The 18,413-nt window shown below is 51.8% G+C and overlaps 1 protein-coding gene across 2 annotated transcripts in view; it reads left to right on the top strand.

The window, feature by feature from the left end:
• NXN (nucleoredoxin) overlaps positions 1-18,413 on the top strand; it is a 52,299-nt gene that overhangs the window by 27,395 nt on the left and 6,491 nt on the right. For both annotated transcript variants that reach the window (XM_054847161.1, XM_054847162.1), the window contains exons 2-5: positions 10,185-10,302; positions 11,585-11,718; positions 12,135-12,235; positions 12,751-12,857. In XM_054847161.1, coding sequence (XP_054703136.1) covers positions 10,185-10,302; positions 11,585-11,718; positions 12,135-12,235; positions 12,751-12,857 — 460 coding nt within the window. The remainder of the gene's footprint in view (positions 1-10,184; positions 10,303-11,584; positions 11,719-12,134; positions 12,236-12,750; positions 12,858-18,413) is intronic.

Genomic DNA, 18,413 nt, shown 5'->3' on the forward strand with positions numbered 1-18,413 from the left:
GCAGACCGTGCTCCCATAGCGCTTTGTGCTCTTTTTCTGGATAAAATCTCTGTTCCTGCAGCGTGCATTTTGTTAGCCTGGGATCTTTTTCTGGACGGTCAGTAATCATGGAAAGCAGCGGGATAAAACAAGAACGCAAACAAATCCAGATCTTGACTAAGGCAGGAAGCCTTCAACTCCAGATGACTTGAGGGATATTTTCTGCCCATCTCAGGTCAGGCTCCTCTCTGAGGAAACAACTGATGGTTGTTTTTTATGTTGCAGAATTGAATAAACCCTGATGCAGCTCCTTTTTATTGCTGAAAAGACAAGGAAGCAAAACTTCCTCTTTAACTTTGGGCTTTCTCTAGTTGAAGCTTTTGTAAAAACACCAGGCTTTCTCTGTCTCCATGGATCGATTTCCTGGAAACAGCTTTAATAACTGTTTCTGGAGTGATTTTTATCATCCCAGAGCATTTTACAAACTCTGAATATAGTAACAGCTGAAATACAGCCACATCTAAGGCAGGTCACTGCCAGCGCACAGCAGTCTTCGGCATTTTATAAAAGAACACGCCATGGGCTGTTCCTTTTGCACAGAATCTCCCTTATTCCCACCAAAAAGACGGCTCTCTCCGTCCAGCCCTCTGCGTCACCTCCTGGATCGCCGTCGGCTCGAAGCCCCCGTGGCAGAGTGGGCGCCGGGCGTCCTCGCCTCGCCGAAGCCTGTGATGTCCGACCCTCCCCTTCCAGCTGGGGCTGGCTGTCAGCGGAGGGAATTAATACGCCGCATCTTATCTGACATTTTGATTGCCCCCGTGGGATTCGCGTTGTCGTCGGTTCCTGGCAGCAGCCTCCCATTTCGCCTTGGCGCTGTGCTCGGGGCGGAGGGAGGGACGCCGTGCCCGAGGCTCGCTCGCATCAGGGGTCAGTCCCGGTGCCGTATTTCATCTGTGTGCTGACTCATGGGCTCTCGCCCCTTTGAGAAAGTATATATTTTGTGACTTCCATCAGTCAAGTCAGGATGTAGCTGGAGCTTTTGACCTTGCTACTGATTTATCGCCATCCCTGTTCGTCTTTTTAATTGGTTCGGTGGTTGCAAGGCACGCCAGTCAGGGCTTAAATTAAAGAAGAGGGAGCCCCAGCCTGCTGTCTCGTTCCTCCCCGGTCGATGGTCTGGAGCCAGGGCCTCTTGTGTCTCGGTGCTGGGTTTCGTGGGATGGATCGGGTTCCTTTGCTTGCCCTGCACCTGGCCCACCATATGTGTGTGTCGTAAACCCCACATCCCCTCTGCCCCGTCTGCCTGGCCCCCTCCGGGCTCACCCAGCACTGGTTATCCCTCCCCTCGCTCCTCCACCTCCTTGCCCAACCCAAACCACGTCTCTGCTCCTTCCCCCAGCCCTCCCGATTTCCCTGTCCCTTCGCCTTCTCCTAGCAGCTAATGCCACCAGCTTTGCTGGAGCACAGCTCGATGGGAAAGCCCCTCTGCAAAGGAGCAGCAGGGTGGGGAAATGGCTTCTCCTGCCTGCTGGCTTGCGCTGCAGTCGAGATGTTAGTGCGTCTGAGCTGTGGTCAGCTTTGTTCTGCTCTGGTTTTTAATGTGTGCAGGTGATTAATTGCAAATGTGGGATTCACAGTGGCGTTTTCCTATTTAGAGGTCAGTGGCTCAGCGTCAGGTGGGTTTATGTTTCCAGCCCTCGCAGCCTTTCTGCAGAGGGGGTGTTGGTTTGGGGAGCAGGAGGAAGAGAAGTGCTCAGCAGGAGAGCATTTTCCAGGCAGTCTGACCCGTTAGTTACATCCTGCATCACGAGTTGGTCTGACGGTGTTCCCCACAGGGCACCCAGCGCTGGCTCAGGCCGCCGCGGCTCTGGGGCTCAGCTGTGCTTGTGAAGTGTGTTAAGAGGACGCAGAAGCCCCGAGAGCACATCATCGTTGGTGGTTTAGCCCAGAGCAGTTTTGGCAGTGGGATGTTGCGCAGGACGGACTTTATGGCTCCAGAGAAGTCCCTACGATCACTGTGACTGCACTGTGTCGGCACAGACTGTAGGACCCCCTGCCACCCCAAGAGCCAGGGACGAGCGGGATAACTCCGAGCTGTCACTGGCAGGGCTTGCTCTTTCCAGCTGGAGCTTGAGCGCACCTGGGTCTGGTTAGCTCCTGGCATATTTTAACCTGAGTGCGGTTACAGAGTGAGTCCCTCGAGCTGTGTCGCCCTCCCAAGCTGCAAGCAGAGCCCATTCATCGCCTGTCTTGCGTGCAAAGCCCAGAGCTGCCCCAGCAGCGTGGGCTGCGAGCAGGCGCCGGGGCTGTGATTGCTGCATTTCCAACTCTGCAGCTGTGTAACCTTTGCGTGAAAAGGCTCCTTGGGTTGCAAACCGGGAGCGCTGCCAGACTCCGAGATTCGTCGCTGTCGGCTCTGAGATGCCGAGATGAATGCTGCTGTAGGGAGGGCCAGACCTGACGTGCGGTAACCAGTGCACCCTCTCCCGAGATCAACTGGAGCAACTGGAAGAAAGTAGTTGCTTTTCAATAGTCTGAGCGTTTGCAGTGATGCAAGCGCTGTGTTGAGCGTAGGTTTATGTAATGAAGTGTCAGCAGTGATGCTATGGATGAGCTATTGCATTTCAAAAGACACTGTGTAATAAGCAGGTTTCCCATCTAGTGGGTGTATCGGCAGCAGTGGGCACGAGAAGGTGTTTGCAGATGTCGTGGTAGTTTTACAAGGGTCTCCCGTGTTGCTGGTCTGGGGGATGTCCTGGTGCTGGTATGCCCCGGGGAGGTCGCTGCTCTCCAGACACTGAAGCCCTCGTTCCCCTGGGTGCGTTACAGTGCTAACAAATGCTGTATTGTTTTCCAGCATTTTGTTGGTCTGATTGTGTAAGGTTCCCTTTCGGATTAACCACTGAAAACAAAACAGAAACCACACTAATACCTCATTGTGTGCATTAAACAAAAATCCCCATTTCCCTGCAGATTTAAGAGGCTTTTGTGTTCGGTGGGAACTCTGTCTAAACTCGAGGCTTTTCAGAAGTGTTTGTTTCTTAATGATCCGGGATTGCAAGGCGTTTGACCTGGAGATTACTACGATGCTGGCTGCCTTCGAGCACACGGTAGCGGCAAAAGCAAAGGCGGCAGGTAGGAAACCCGGGCTGTGATGTGTGGTGGTTCTGGCAGCCGTCCCGCTTCCAGTGACAGATGAGATTGGGGACCTAGAGACACCCTGAACTTTGATTCAACGTCCCAGACTGCAACCCCACCCCTCGCCTTTCCTATAAACAGATGGAAAAATATGCCTTCCCCATAGAGAGAGAGAAATTATTATTTTTTCTTATTACCTTCGTGTTTACATAGCTGTTTCTTACTCAGTGCTAGTTATTTGGGGGTGTAATTTATAGGGGCCATATATGATACACTTCTACATGTGTCTTAAATTTTTCCTACAAACACTTTAACTCCCTCTGTCCTCACAGCTTTTTATGTGTTTGTCTTGCTGTCTTACCTACTAGGAAAGCATGAAAAAATGCCAGTGAAAACAGGTAACAGAAGGTGGATTCAAGGTGCTGGCAGACCTTCTGGGTTCTGCACCCATCATTGTGTGAGCCCTGTGCCCCCGTTCTCCTGGGGGTAAAGGGAGAGAGCTTAACCGAAGCAGAACTGCAGAGAGTAAAAATTGTTTATCTTGAGGTGCTCATATGCATGATAAAGCAAGGCATGCACGTGGAGAAAAAAGGCATTTCTTGGGAATGGAGGTGTATTTCCTAGTCCTGGGTACGATGCTGCATCCTTAAATTCTGCATCGTCTTCAGGCTGTTGAACACAATTTGAGGAACACTTGAAAAAGAAACAAGTGGTTTATAGAAAACATCCTCATAGTGTTGATAGACCAGCCTGTCTGTAGCATCCTCCCTGCATGATTTGCTGCCTGCGTTTGTTATCTGTATGTTTAGACAGATGATACTTTGCCCTGGTCCTGGGATCAAACCAAGCTGCCAGCCCAGCGCTGCTTTGAAACTTGCACATATAAAACAACCAGGCCACCTCCCGTGTCGGCTCCGGGCCCTGGGGCTTTGCTCTCCATAGATCACGTTAACTGCTCTTCAGTTCTGCTCAAATTAAATGTTTTCCTATCAGATGTGGGCTGCGGAGGATCCAGCCTGTCAGCCTGCACGTGCGTCAGGAGGCGAGGACGCAGCTTGTGCTCCAAGCAGGGCGCGCGCACCAGCCGTATGCTGCTTTGCCCTCAAATAAAATGCTCGGCTTGCGGTCTGTTGGATGGCTTAGCCCGGGAAATTGCAAAGAGCAACGGTGCTGGTGCTGGGCGACCAGGGAGGTAAGAGGAAGAAAATGGAGGGAGTGAGGGGGCTGGGACGTGAGGTTGGGCTGGCCTGGGTCCCTCATCCCAGGGGTTTGGCTGCAGAGCTCCTCAGGGGAACAAAGAGCAGCCCACCGCTGGTGGCTGCCTTGCCAGAAAACCCTGCAGAGAGGATTTCCTTCTCCGCGGCTCCAAAGCTTTTGCCTTCGTGTTTCGTGGCCGGGAAGAACAAAAGCCCAGGGCTGCAAGCTGGCTCCTGCCAGGGTCTCCCCTGTCCCCGCGCCGGCTGCGGGGCGATGCGGGCAGCTGCGAGCTGGACCATGCTGAGCCAGTCCCCTGCCATGGAGCTGCAGCAAGGGGAAGGGTGGAGGTGACAAGCAGGACTTCTGATTAGATTTTTTTTTATTATTATTATTTTTTGCTCTCAGTGGGTCATGTTGCTGTAACGTGACTGGCAGGGGAACATCCACAGCAGGCGCTGCTAGGCTGAGTGCTGGGGGAGACTGGTCCTAAGGTTGGTTTTAGCTGGGCTTTCTCCCACCATGGGCAGTGTGGGGGCAGAGGGGAATGCTAACACAGTAGCCTGGCTGCTCACTGGTCCATGTGTGCCTGTGCTGTCAGTCTCAGCCGTTCACATCAGTCTTGCTTGTTGCAATTCCAAATCTTCCCTCCTCAGCTCATTAATGTTCTTGGAGCAGACATCTCTCACCATTGTATTTTGTAATTAGATTTTGATTTGCTTTCAGAGAGAAGCAGCAGCACAATAGACATTAATTTATCCCAAGCCTCGCTCGGTCTCCTCCGTGTCGCAAGGTCAGACCTTGGCATGCACCATCTGCCCTCAATGCCTCCCTCGCTATTTGGCTGCGTGTCGTTCCCGGGCTGGGTCCCCGTTTGTTTAAGGGGGTTCCCTTACGCACGAAGGGAGAGGAGCAGCGAGGGAGGGCCGGAAGAGGAGCCTTTCCCTGAGCTGAGCTTGAGTTGCAGGGACAGGCGTGAACTGGATTTAAATCGACAGGGCGAGGGAGCAGCCTGTTGTTCTGCAGCCCTGCGCCTGCTGTTTGCAGAGCCTGGGTGGCCCCTGGTTCTTGTAAACCCTTTAAGGCACGATGTAAAACCACAGTGTAACATTGCGATCGAGCAAGGACAGAGAGGTCCCCTGCAGCGCCGGACCATGGAAGCAGAGCGGTGGGGATGGTCACGGCCGTCTCGCCAGCCCAGAGCTGGTCTGTGCGGCAGAGCTGGGAAATGGGCTCTGCCGGTCCCCGCAGCCCTGACCAAGGGCACTTTTCCACCCGAGTGCTACTCCTGAGTTCATCAGACTTTATGTTTCAGTCTATGGCTCTGGAATGAGAGACCGGCAAGAGCCGAGCTCATTCTGTAATGGAAACCCCACTGCACTCTCACGTGGGCACTCAGGGGGCTGCTGGAAAGCAGCGTCTTCCCCAGTGCCTTGCTGGAGGAATTGCCCAGACCCTGGGAGTGTCACCTCCAAGGGTGGAGTTTTAGAAGAAAAGTGGCTTTGCGTTTCATTTAGCAGAAAGCAGCAGCCGTCCACATTGGGAACATGTTCATCATTGCCAAGGAATCTGCTTTTGAGTTTTTAAACTTTAAGCTTTGTCTGTCTGTCACTGGTCAGGGTGGAAGCACGGGTTGCAAGATGAGCAGAGGCAGAGTCTGCCCTGCTGCTGGCACAGGCAGGTGCCTCAAACCTCCTCATCTCCCAGTCGGAGGCAGCTCCACATCCTATAGAAGATGGAGGCGTGAGAGCTTTTGTGGTCCAGGTTCACACAACAGCAGAGAAACGTGGTCCCCAACAAGGGCAGGAAGACGGCTTTCCCACCGGCCAGGGCTCATTTCACTGCAAGCAGTTGTGCTTTATCCTTGCCAGCGTTAACCGCTGCAGCTCAGGATTTGTGTTAGTAAGTGAACGCGACCAGGGCTGATAAATCAATCAGCACAACCAAAAATAGCGCCTGGCAGCTGGTGGGAGCTGGGGATCCTTTCCCCACCAGTACGCGCAGAGCAGGAGGGGATTTCATCCGCCCCGGCCGGGTGCCAGCCCTGCGCAGAAACAGCTGTGGGCTGCTGGGGAGACCTCTCGTCTGACACCTTTATCTGGAAAAATTACTGTGGCGGTCTGCAAACTTCTCTCCAACGTGCGTCTCGGCCAGGCATTTCCCAGTCACCACAGTGGGGGAAACAACCAAGCCAACTGCCAGCGCGGAGAGCAGCTTTGTGACCGATGCCGAGTGCTGCTGCATGGCCTGATGTCTTGGGATGGCCTCAGACCTCAAATAATAAGCGATCGTTTTAAAGCCTCTCGCAGCCGATCACGGATGGAGATGCAGAAGGAGCCCAGGGTTGCGGTTTCCAGGTCCTCCAGGACTTCGTGGTGATGCTTTGTGTAGGGATAAGGTTACCGGAGGAGTCTGGTGACTGTGTTTTTTCCACTGGACTGCTGTACTTAACCACCTGCACAGGAGCCAAGGAGGTTTCTGTAAAGCTGATCAGCCTGTACGGCATCTTGCAAGGGGATGTAGTTCCTCACTCCTCCTCCAACGGGCATCCTGGGGTGAGTATTGAGTTTAGCAGGCATGCAGCCTGAATCAGGAGCGAAGGGTGCTCCAAGAGGATCAGCTGCTTTTGGGCTGAATAGTCCGTAGATTATTTCCACATCTGTGTTAGCTTTGGCTTGATCCCACAGATTTGCAACAGCTGTTGGGAAGTGGAGCAGAGATCCCGTCTTTAAATGGATGATCAAATCCTCAGAGTGTGGAGTATGTTATTTCTATGTCATCCTCTTCACGGCAGGAAAAACAGCTTTTAAAAGTTGCTGAGGCAGCACTCTGCCCTGCTGCCTGAGCTATCATCCCATCATCCTGTGGTTTCAGAGCAAGTCGTAATTTGCTTTCCACATCCCACGCCCAGCCCGACACCGGATCCTTCGTGAGATGCGCGGTTGTGCAGGTACTTGTACAAAGGACACCTTTTTTTCTCCTGGGCTCCCCTTCCTGCGTGGACCACAACCAGCAGGTGTATGCTGAGCAGGACCGAGGAGGAGCAATTGTCGTGTTTGTTCATTGGTGTCGTATGATGGGTTTCGATGATAACCCAGGCAGCAGATATATTGCAAATAGTGCTGCTCAGCATCTGTGAAGCTCTGAAATGTTTGGCGTGACCTGGGATGGTGGGTTGTGGTGTCTGCGAGCTGCAGCTTTTGCACAGATGTGAAGTAAATCATTGCAATTTTGCTTTTTCTTGTTCGCTCAAGGTGTGACTGAGCATGACGTGACGGTCGGTGGGTTCAAGTCTTAGAGCCTGGTGATGGATGCAGCAGCAGCAGATGGTCCGTTGACCTTTTTTGATGCTTTTTGACCCTTTTGACACACGCCTAGCTTCAAGCTTGCTTGAGGCGTTCTCCCGAGGACCCTAAATGATGAGTTAAAAGTGGCAACCCTCCATTTCACAGGGACAGAGTATCTGAATTGCAGATTACCCGTACCATGGGTGTCTGGGCAGCCAAGACCACTCTCTGCAGTTTGTTCCCAGTGGGGCCTGATGGCTTATCCCGACAAGACGCAGGGCCGGTTGTTGGCGAGAGCTACCGTGTCTGCTGGACCCTGTAGACTGCCTGGAGCCAGCCGTGCACCGCTCGCTCCAGTGCTTCCAGCGAGAGCGGCTTTTGGTTTGGTCTTATCCCCTTATCTGGGGTGTCCCAGCCCCGTCCCCCTGAGCCCAGCGAGTCGGTGCAGACCCTCCGCTTCCCCAGCCAAGCAAAACTGCCGCGACCTGCCGTAGTGCCCCAAGGGGAGTGCTGCCCATGTACAAAGGACCTGGAAAATGAAGTGAAATGTAAGCAGCTATTTAAAGGGAGCGATCCAATTGCTAGTTGTAATTTCCTCATTGTTTGCAAAACCCTCTTAAATGCCTGTGATCCTTATAAAGAGCTTTTCCCCACACTTTAAACTTCACAGAAGTGGATTTTACCTTCTGTGGTTTGAATGCGCTGGTTGTGAGGGGGCTGGTTTGCATTTAGCCTGATTTCTTTTTTCATGCCCAAGGCCATTTGGTTTGTGAATCGGCATTGTGAATCAGTCGGCTTGTCCCAAGAAATATGTCTACTGGAAATCGAAGGCTGGTGGGCAGGACACAAAGTATTGCCTTTCTCTGGGTCCGAGTAGGTGGAGGTTAATAAAGTCTTTCTAGATCAGTATTGACACTTTCCTTCAGACCCAAGAGGGTTTTGCTAACACCCTGTTGCAAGCAGGCTGACTCCTGCCACTCATTCACGTATATCTTTTGTAAAAAGGCGTTGGAAGAAATATTAATGCGGTGCCATTAAAACCTGGACGTGGATGTGACTTTCTCCCTCAGCTAGATCTCTGGTGAGCGAACAGAGGGATCCGGTTTGCTCTGCCTGCACATTGCATCCCTTTCCTGCCCTCGTTTGCCTCGTTCCCCAGATCATTCCAGTCTTGGGAAATGGGATTGCCTCTGTTCGGAAATTGGGGGTGGTGATCTGCAGAGTTGTGGCCTCTTTCTCTGGGAACGCACGTGGGTCCAGTTTCCACGTGAGATGCTGGTGGAAGCAGCAGCTCGTTGTATGAGGGTTCCTCCAGGTCTTGTGCTCGAACCCTCTTGCTGGCACTGGGTGGGATTCTCAGTCCCCCTCCTGCCCTTCTCCATGGCTGGGTTTTATTCTCCAAAGCCAAGCGAGTTGTAAACACCCGGAGCCCGAGGGGCTCAGCAGAGCAGCGCCTGGCGTTAGGGGAAAGGTGGTGATTCATTTCCTTCCCCTCTGGCTCTCAGCTGTAATTTGGTTTTTGTGTAAGAGTTTGATAATTCACCGCTGGGCTGTTTAGGTTGAAATGCTTGGAGAAATGTAAAATGTAAGTAAATGCTGTGATTGCAGCAGCTCCTCGGTGCAGGGCAGGGAGACTGGCTCCTCCAGCCTGCAGGTAGAGGCTGGCTGCGACCGTGCCAGCAGCTGTTGTCATCGTCTCATTCCTCCCGGTCCCTGTGAGCTTCTGTACGTGGGTTAAGCTCCAAATGATCCTGTGCCAGAAGCTTATGCTGAGAAACGTCAACCCAGGACCGTGTGACATCCAGAGCACTCAGTCACTGGTGTTGTGCGGAGCTGAGCTCGCTGCAAAATGTAATGACCAGTAGACAGCAACATCTAGACCAGGATGCCCAAAACATGCCCATCGCGTGGCCTCTGTCCATAGCCGGCGGGGACCGCTGCGAGGCTGGCAGCGCTGGAGAGGTGAGCTGGGCTACGCGGCCCCAGGCTGATGTCAAACCTGTTAATCAGCTCCTGGGAACAAACCCGGGAAGCCCCAGTTGCAGAATTGTGTTTCTGTGTGTTGGCCTTGTTTTCAGTGTAGCTGCGTCTTGGCAGGGATTGCTGGTTTGTTTAATGAACATTGAAATGGGAGGGGAGGAAGCAGCCAGGGAAGTATTACAAATTGCTTCAGAGGAGTGGCATTAAAAGTATTTGTGCTTACCATGTCGTCTTAACAAAGACCTCGAGTACAGTAAATATTATCCTCATTTCACTTGCAAAGATGCAAACGCAGCAGGAGGAGAAGCTTTACCTGTGCTCACAGGCAAGCCCGCAGCAGGCGTGAGACAAACGCTGGTCTCGCCTGCGGTACCGAGGGGGTGGTGGTGACGGATCCTGTCTCTGTGGGTGCTGGAGGTCCAGGCTGGCCCAGCAGCTGTAGAGAGCTGCCCTCACACGCCTTCATATGCATTGCGGAAGCACCAACTCTGTTTCTGCGCTTAGCTTTCTAAGCTCTCTGGTCTGAAAGATGCTAACACCTCAAAATCTTCCTCTTCACCCTCCCAAGTTTACCTTTCTCCTCTTCCCTCTCGATCTCTTTTACAGCTGAAGCTGTGGAACAAGTACAGAGTCTCCAACATTCCTTCCCTGATATTTATCGATGCCTCCACCGGGAAGGTGGTTTGCAGGAACGGCCTCCTGGTAATCCGAGATGACCCAGAAGGTGAGACCTGGAGTCCCGTGTGCCATAGAAACACGAGCACACGGCTGCCTTTTCAATTCAGTTCATTTTTAATTGCCTTGGGGGGGGGGAGGAAACAAACAACTGTTGTCATACTTAACTAATCAAGGCACTGTATTATTTTCAGCATAAAATTTTCTGCATCGTTCCTGCCAGATCTTGTGTTTTGGTTTTGCTTGTTGAAAAGAACAAAGATTTCCCCTCCAGGATTTTTGTCTGAAGTGTTAATGAGGAAAAAGTTAGACTCACTGAAACATTAAGTTTGGATTTTTTTCTTGATGGAGGCACATGGACAGACAGACCAAGGGCCCAGACCTGCCATATCTTGGGAGCAAAATCCTTCCAAAATACTGAGTAGGACTTTATCACTGACATCACACTCTAGGATAAGTGAATTCCCCATTATTTACAAATGCAACAGAAAAATGCTACCGTTCTCCATTTCTGAGGTTTACTGTACTGGGGGTTGATGTTAAGTTCATCTTCTTCCAATTTGCAGAAACCAAAATGAGCAAAACATGTGCCCTTACTCCCAGACTCTGCAGACCCATCATTCAACTGCTAGGCCATCCATGCATACGTATTATGCTCGTCGTTTCTTCACGCAGTAAATACTGAGCGCGGTGAATGAGTCTTTAATTCAGGTGGCAGGAACTGTGCAGCAAGTACGCGTTGTGGCCTGAGCCATCTGTGATGTTTCCTCCTCTCTGGCTGAATACATAGATTGATTGCTCTGGGAGCTGGCAGCAGATGATTCAGAGCATGTGTTTGTGTGTACGCACACATGCTTGCTTTGGGGTGCAGAGGGTTAGTCTAAGTGTAGGTTGTATATACACATATATAAAGAACCCTATATATAAACTATCTTTTACATATATATATATATAGTTTTATAAATAAATAAATATATGTATGTGTATAAAAAGATATGGTTAGTATAAGGCAAATAGCCTGACTGCATTCCCAAGCACGTACCACCTTGCCCTCTGTTGTTAAAACAAATGCTGTTGATAAGGAAAAAATGCCTCTCAGGCACAAAACCCGAGCAGGCTTTGTCAAGCCAAAGGTGCTGCGACTCGAGTGAGGGTGCAGCCTACCCATGACAAAGAGGTGGCCCTGGCTCTGGTGCAGGGCTTGGCTTCCCCGGCTGCCCCATATTTTTGCAGAAGGTGGGATGGTTTTTTTTGGTGGAACTTCTTGAAACTGATGCATGTGCATCTTGCTGTTTTGTGTCTTCTTTCCACCCCTGTCCTGACTCCCCCAGGTCTGGAGTTCCCCTGGGGGCCAAAACCCTTCAGTGAAGTTGTTGCTGGGCCTCTGCTAAGGAACAACGGCCAGACGCTAGACAGCAACGCCCTGGAGGGCTCGCACGTTGGGGTCTATTTCTCTGCACACTGGGTGAGTAGTAGGCATTTTGCAGAGCAATTAGAGCGAGCTCAGGGAGTGCTCTGGGGATCCCCCTGCAGCTCTTGCTGCAGAGCTCTGTGGGAGGGTGAAGACCTCTGGCTGGCTGGTGTTGAAGCAGTTAAGATGCTCTGGCCGTTCCGGAAGAAACTGCAGCATTGCAATGGCCTGTCATCCTCAGCTGGCCCTTCAGAAGGGGAAGAGTGGTTAGATTTTAAAAATGGAAGAGGTTTTGTTGGCAAATTCTAGGCCATAAGCCCCAGCCACATTCAGGGCTGCTGCCCAGCACTCCAGCAAAGGTGAGGTCACATCTGTCTTTTCATGGTCACTAGGTCATCTGGACCTGCTGGGTGTGGGTCTGGCCCTGTGGAGGAGATGACGTCCTTATGTGCACATGTTGTGTTTTGCAGTGCCCGCCGTGCCGAAGCCTCACAAGGGTCCTGGTAGAGTCCTACCGAAAAATCAAGGAAGCGGGCCAGAAGTTTGAGATACTCTTTGTTAGTGCAGACAGGTAAGAAAGCGCTAAAACCATGTGCAGGCAGAGCTGGCTGCCCCCAGGCTGGGAAGCTCTGAGCGTTGCCGTTTTGATTTGAGGAGGAAATTTGATTTGGGGTAGAGCAGGTTTGCTCTGGTATTGGCAAAGTGGGGGTAGAAAGGGCGGCAGTGGGCTGAGAGCAGGCTCTGTCTGTGGAGCGGCTCTGTATTTCACTTTGTGGCTTGTGGGTCTGAGGTCTGAAAGATGCTCAAGCTGCTGCTGTTGCCATAGGTTGATATTCAGATGCCCTAGAGAGTTTGACATGTTTTATTGGGGGAAAAAATGCACCATGGACCCCTTCTTGAGGGACTGGGGGATGTAAAATTGGTCTGGATCTCCCCGGGTTGTGTCTGCCAGCAGCCCTTACTGGTGGGCTTTGGTGGAAGGGATAAAGGGCTTTGCAGGCCAGGTTTATAATGAGGAGCAGGGGAAAGAGGTGGGCAGGTGGAGGATCTGCACCCTGGCTCCCATGCCCTGTTCCCCTCGCACAGGTCAGAGGACTCCTTCAAGCAGTATTTCAGCGAGATGCCCTGGGTAGCTGTGCCATACGCCGACGAGGCCAGGCGGTCGCGCCTGAATCGACTCTATGGCATACAAGGTAGGAAAGGCCGCGCTGAAGATGCACAGCTCTCCTTTCTGCTCCTTTTGTTGAATATTTGTAATGTCTCCTCTTGTTTAACTAAAACAAGAAAACAGCAAAGCAAAGCACAGTGCCCCAGGCAGAGCAGCTTCATGTTTCTGCTCTCCACAAACTCACATTCCTACCACCTGCCAGGCAGGCTGTTAGTTGAAACAGGACTTCCATAAACAACCTAATTCTTCCTGGAAACTTGGAAGCTGTTTTTGGCTTGGATGTTCTTTGCCTAATTACTGATTTATTTATTTTGCTTTTTCTTGAAGGTTTAAATTTCATTTTCTTGCTGTTTTATGTAACGCAAAGGCAGGCCATCGTTCTCTGCAGAGGCTGAGGAAGATGGCATCTGGTTTATGTTAGCGACATGAATTACAGAAGAGTGTGTGTTTGATGTAAACCATGGCTTTGCCTTTCCCGTACGTGCCAGTGCCAGAATTCCAGCAGTCCCGGCTGCTCGGAGGGGCAGGGGAGAGGCTCTGTCTGTCTGGGTGGCTTCAAAGCATCCCGAAGATGATAAAAGCTCGCAGCAGCCCTCCTGGGGACTGGCACCTTGTTCCTGCAGGGGACAAACTGCAGTATAGAGATGTGCAAGGTGAATAGCTCGCAAGGAGGTCTCCTGTACATGCATATAGTTTCTCCCTGTGGCTAAAGGGTCTTGCTGCAGCATGCCTGTTTCTTATCCATTTCCGTGAGGCATCGGTAAGGTGGGCACAGGTGGGCAGAGGGTTAATGCAATTTGCAGGGGAGGAGGAGTGTTGCCAAAGGTGGCCAAGGGCCTGGGGAGAGTGGCAGGACAAATATTCCCTCCTTGGGGTCCTCTCTGAACACCCCTTCTGGGGTGAGCTCAGGTGCTGTCATCGCTCAACTCTGTGCCCTGACCTTAAACCAAGGATAACCATTCGCCTGTTTTAAATAGCCATCAGTTTGCTGCTTAATTACCTTCCCCTGAGGCAAGAGCTTTCCAAATTCATCCATCTTTTCCCGGCCCGCTCACAAACCTCTCCAGTGCTGGTTTCAGCTGAGCGCTGCAGGACGACTGCCAGTTTCACTGGGACTTTCTGTAAATAAGGTGTCCAGACGTGGATACTTGAGCACCAGGCATGCTGTAGCCAGGGAAACAGTGACAACAGCTTTCCCTCTAACTCCAGCCACTGGCTCCTTAAATGTCTCTCTTCATTGTGTGCTGACCTGAAAATGTAAATATTTGCTGTTCCCCTGCGCCCTGACCCCTTCCTTTGCCAGGGAAGCTCCCATATTACCCCTGCACCTCAGCTGCTCTCCCAGGGATCACTCACCCTGGGATTTGAGTGCAAACCCTTCTGCTTATCTGTCATGGTTTTCCTGTAAAGTGGGAACCTCTCCACAAGGATGAACTGCGATCCCACAAAGTGGCATTAAAATGTGGAGACAGGCTCATTTGTATCCTGCATGGGAATCATCGCCATCCCACCTCTCTTCCCACCCAAGTGCTGCACAGACTTTGCAAGGCTGGGCTGGGCTCTTGTTACCGCGCCGTGGTCCGGGGTGGATGCCAGAGCACCAGGAGATGAGGGAGAGGGCTGGAGGTGGATTTCAGGGCTGCTTCGCACGAATGCAGTGGGCGTCTGCCTGTTTAGAGTCAGGCTGTCACAGCAGGCTGCTGCGCTGGCCGTAGAGAAAGCTTTCTGCAAACAGATGTCGTGGGCTCAGCTCATCTCCACTGGTGGTTATTCCACCTAAATGAAAAAATGGATCTGTGTAATCTGATCTGCCTTTCCCCAAACGCGTGCTGCCAAGCATCTTTGAAGCCCTCTGTGACTGCATCTCTGGGCGTTCCCTTCGGAGCTGCACCTATGCACTGGCGAGAGCATGTAGCCCGTTCAGTGTCCGGGTTATGATCCTGATGGTGCCTTGGGTTGTGAGCGCACCATGCGTGCGGGGTGGTTTTTCCGCTGGTTTTTGTAAGGCCAGGAGCTGAAACAACAGAAGCAGTTTGTCTTCTCCAACTGCTTTAAGTTCCTGAGTGGTGGAAAGTAGCAAGAGAGTCAAAAATCTCTTGTTGTTTTAGTCCTGTATTGGCCCCTACAGCATTCAAAAACTCAGTGTAAAATGTAAGTTGAGTTATTGGCCTTTATTTGGGTTTACTTGAATGCCTCTATTCATAACCCGTGTGCAGTCAGTGGGCTCTACCATACCCACCTATATTAAATTGCTTCTGGGTGCAGCACTATCGTGAGAGAGTCATGTCTTGTGTCGTGGCTGCGCAGAAATAATTCTCCGTTGTGCGTGCTGCTCCCCATCCTGCCTTAGGTGAAACCCCCTGACGTTACCTCTCCTTCCGACGTGATGGGGAGCAGAGATAAATGCTATGCTCAGGTGGGAACTGCCCCTTGTTGTTGTGTATCTTATGAGAGCTTTTGGATTTCTGAATATTCCCTGTGGACTCTGTGGTGGCAATTTGGGATTTGCAATCCCTTGGGGGAACTTCCAAAGACTGTTGTTCCCCCCCTGCCCCATGCTTTAGCTCAGACACCCACAAGTCATTCTCACAGGAGCAGCCTGGAAGTCAGTTTCGGGAGGTTTCTTGTACCAGGTTTCTGGAGTTTTCTTCTGAAAAGGTGAAAAACCAGCAATAAACCCCCCCACACACATCCTGCAGTTGGTGTATTCTGAGTGTTTGTTTCATGTCAGTTTTGATTACTCACCCAACAGACTTAACGCAGATGAGATTTCCATGTCGGATATGGGGTTTAATATATAAATAAGTAGATGCATTGCCAGGTTCGGTAGCAAATCATTTGGCCCCTGTGTTTCCATAAAATGCTAGCCCCGTGGGAACCGAATCCATTTTCTAATGCATAAAATCAAACTGAGCCCGTCTATGCTAATTCTCATCCAAGCTTATACAATATTCATTGCAAAGTGTCTGATCCGTGATTCTTCTTGATAAGTAAATTCTGGTATTATGACTCATGGCAATTACCAAAGCCCCCAAAAGGCACTAAAATAACAAATAGTGGCTGGGATGAGCAGGGAGGGGGGAAGTATTGGGGTTAGCAAGTGTGAATAACGTTGAGGAGGGTTCCCCTGGTCCTGCTGGTCTGCGTCGCATGCAAAGAGGACGTGTTTGCCAGGGGAGCAGTAACAAGGTTCACCTGGGAAGACAAGGCTGATCCTATGGGATGCCACTGTGAGCCTGGTAAGGCTGCACCCTAACCCCAGGGACCCAACAGGGATGTGCAGGAAGGAGCCGAGGAGACACAGCAGCGATGCTCGGGACCGGGAGCAGATGGGTCGTGGTAGCATCAGCCTTCGCCAGGTGGGTCCAGAAAGGAAACCAGAGCTTCGTGGCTGGTGAGAAACCTCTGATGCAGGGTAAAAGGTGGAGGGATTGACCCAGCACGCGTCACGCACCTCCTAGCAGACTGAAAACCCAGCCCCAGGTTTTCTGATGTGTTGCTTATATTTCCCAAGCGTGCTAAACCCAGGATGAATTATCTTAAAGACTCTGTTTTCTGAGTCAGTTTTGTATTTGCAGTTGGAGGTTTTAGTGGCTGGGTGCTTTGGCGTGTGTGTCTGCATACACAAATCAGGTAAAGTCGGAATGCTTTGAATAGTGGATGCAGTCCCTGATAGCTGTGGGATCACACTCACAACGATCTGTGTCTAAATCGAGCCCTTAATTTTCCTAGATCAGCAAAGCTCATTTGAAATCCCTGCCTTGGTATGCTGCGTTGTTCGGGCTGACTGGCAACGGGGTACAGAGCTGAACCCCCTTTTCCAGCATGTCCCTCATGTACAATGCAGGTCTGGAGAGGACCCAAAGGCAGGCATTTGGGACAGGGATGGGAATTGTAAATTAACAAAGATCCAAATCGGTGGATGTTGATCGCTGTGTGCTGCTTCTGGCTTCGGTAGTACTTTGTGCCTTGCAGGATAGGGCCAGAGTGAGATTTCCCAATTCCTTCTAGTCTGTTTAACCTGTCCCTGCCCTAGAGCTATTTTGAATACTAGCAGGTAATGAATAAGCCTTTTTGTGATAGAAAATGGTTTTCTTGGCATACCTTTAGGATTTGCAAGCCCAGCCATCAGGCGAGTTCCTGCGCTACTGCTCTTGCACCAGCCAGGAGCGTGCAGCCCCAGCGCTGCCGGGCTGGAATGAGGGGAATGCGGCCGCTCGTGCCCGGACCTGCAGGCAGGAGTGGGACAGACAGACGGCCATGTATTTCCTAGAGAAATGCCTAGAATTCAGAGAGCTTGTGAGTAACCCACTGTTGTACGAACATGAGAGTGCAGTGCCAGGAGTCCGGCAGGGGCAAGCGTGCTGGGTACCCCTGCTCAGAGAATGGCTCTGCAGGGTATTTCTAACAAATGAGCTTTAAAAGGAACTTTTAGATGAGGGCAGGAGGATTTGGGTTGCCTCGGTTTGCCGGTTCGAGGGATGTTACTGGGTGAGGCGATGCTGGATAGTGAGCGGATTGAAGCCCGGGTGGCGAGCAGCGGACAGCAGCACCTGGCACCAACAGCGGTCACTTGACCCGTCTCTTGGGGCCTGATCCCAAACTCTCCCCTCTTCCTTCCTCATGGGATGTTTCTTTGTCTCTTTGATGAGAGAGGAATGGCGTGCTTTCCAGATGAAATCATCAACATGAGCTGCTCCTGTGGACTCTCCCATGACTGTTTTGTGGCCGGAAAACTTTGTCGGTGCCTTATCAGATGGGACGGTCACCAGCTGGCGTCCACCCGCCTCCCTGCTGCCCTGGCTGGGTTTGAATAGGTGACTTGGGCTAAATCTCTGCTGCAAGTGCGTTCACCTCCCTTTTGCGAGGGCAGCGGCCAGGCAAAGTGGATGCCAGGTTTGTTTGCAAGCGTTAGTGCGTATGATCCCGCTCCGTTTCCACTTGCAGACGTGTGCACTCTCTTTTGAGTATTCCTAGGGGGAATCCATGGCCCTGAGCACTAAATCACCATCGTAAGTGCTGGCTGGGGGCCCTTTCCTCCAAAGGTGGTGTCGGGTGCCTGCCCCACCAGGCTTGGGTGGTGCAAAACAGCATCTGAACCACGTAATAACGTTCATGACATGTCAGAGACATCCCTGTGCTCTGGAAGCAGCTGGGCAGTTGGCATCAAGGAGCGGTGTGAGGGTTCATGGAGGAGTTCGTGGCTGCAAAATATACGGCGTTCCTTCTGGGAAGGAACACGCCCTGCTTCCTGGCCGCTGTTGTCCGCAGTCTGCCCTGCAAAAAGGTTTGCGTGTGTTCCTGTGAACCGGGGACTGGGCTCTTCCAGCGGCAGCCGTGTCTCAGCACTGGGCGATGGTGCCTGCGGGGCAGCGCTGCTCCACCTCGCGCGCAGGAGCCACGTCTCTCTGGCGCTTTGCAAGAGGGAGCTTGCAAGGAGGGTCCCTGCATGATGTGGTGGGGTTTGCATCCAGGCGCATCAGCGTCAGGCAGCGGTGACCCCTGCCTGCACTTGGGCAGGGAAAGGCAGGCAGTGCCAGAGCCTGTCTCCCAGCTTCCTGCTCTGGCTGCTGAATTACAA

The sequence above is a fragment of the Grus americana genome, chromosome 19 (genome assembly GCF_028858705.1).
Source record: "Grus americana isolate bGruAme1 chromosome 19, bGruAme1.mat, whole genome shotgun sequence".
Taxonomy (NCBI): Eukaryota; Metazoa; Chordata; class Aves; order Gruiformes; family Gruidae; genus Grus; species Grus americana.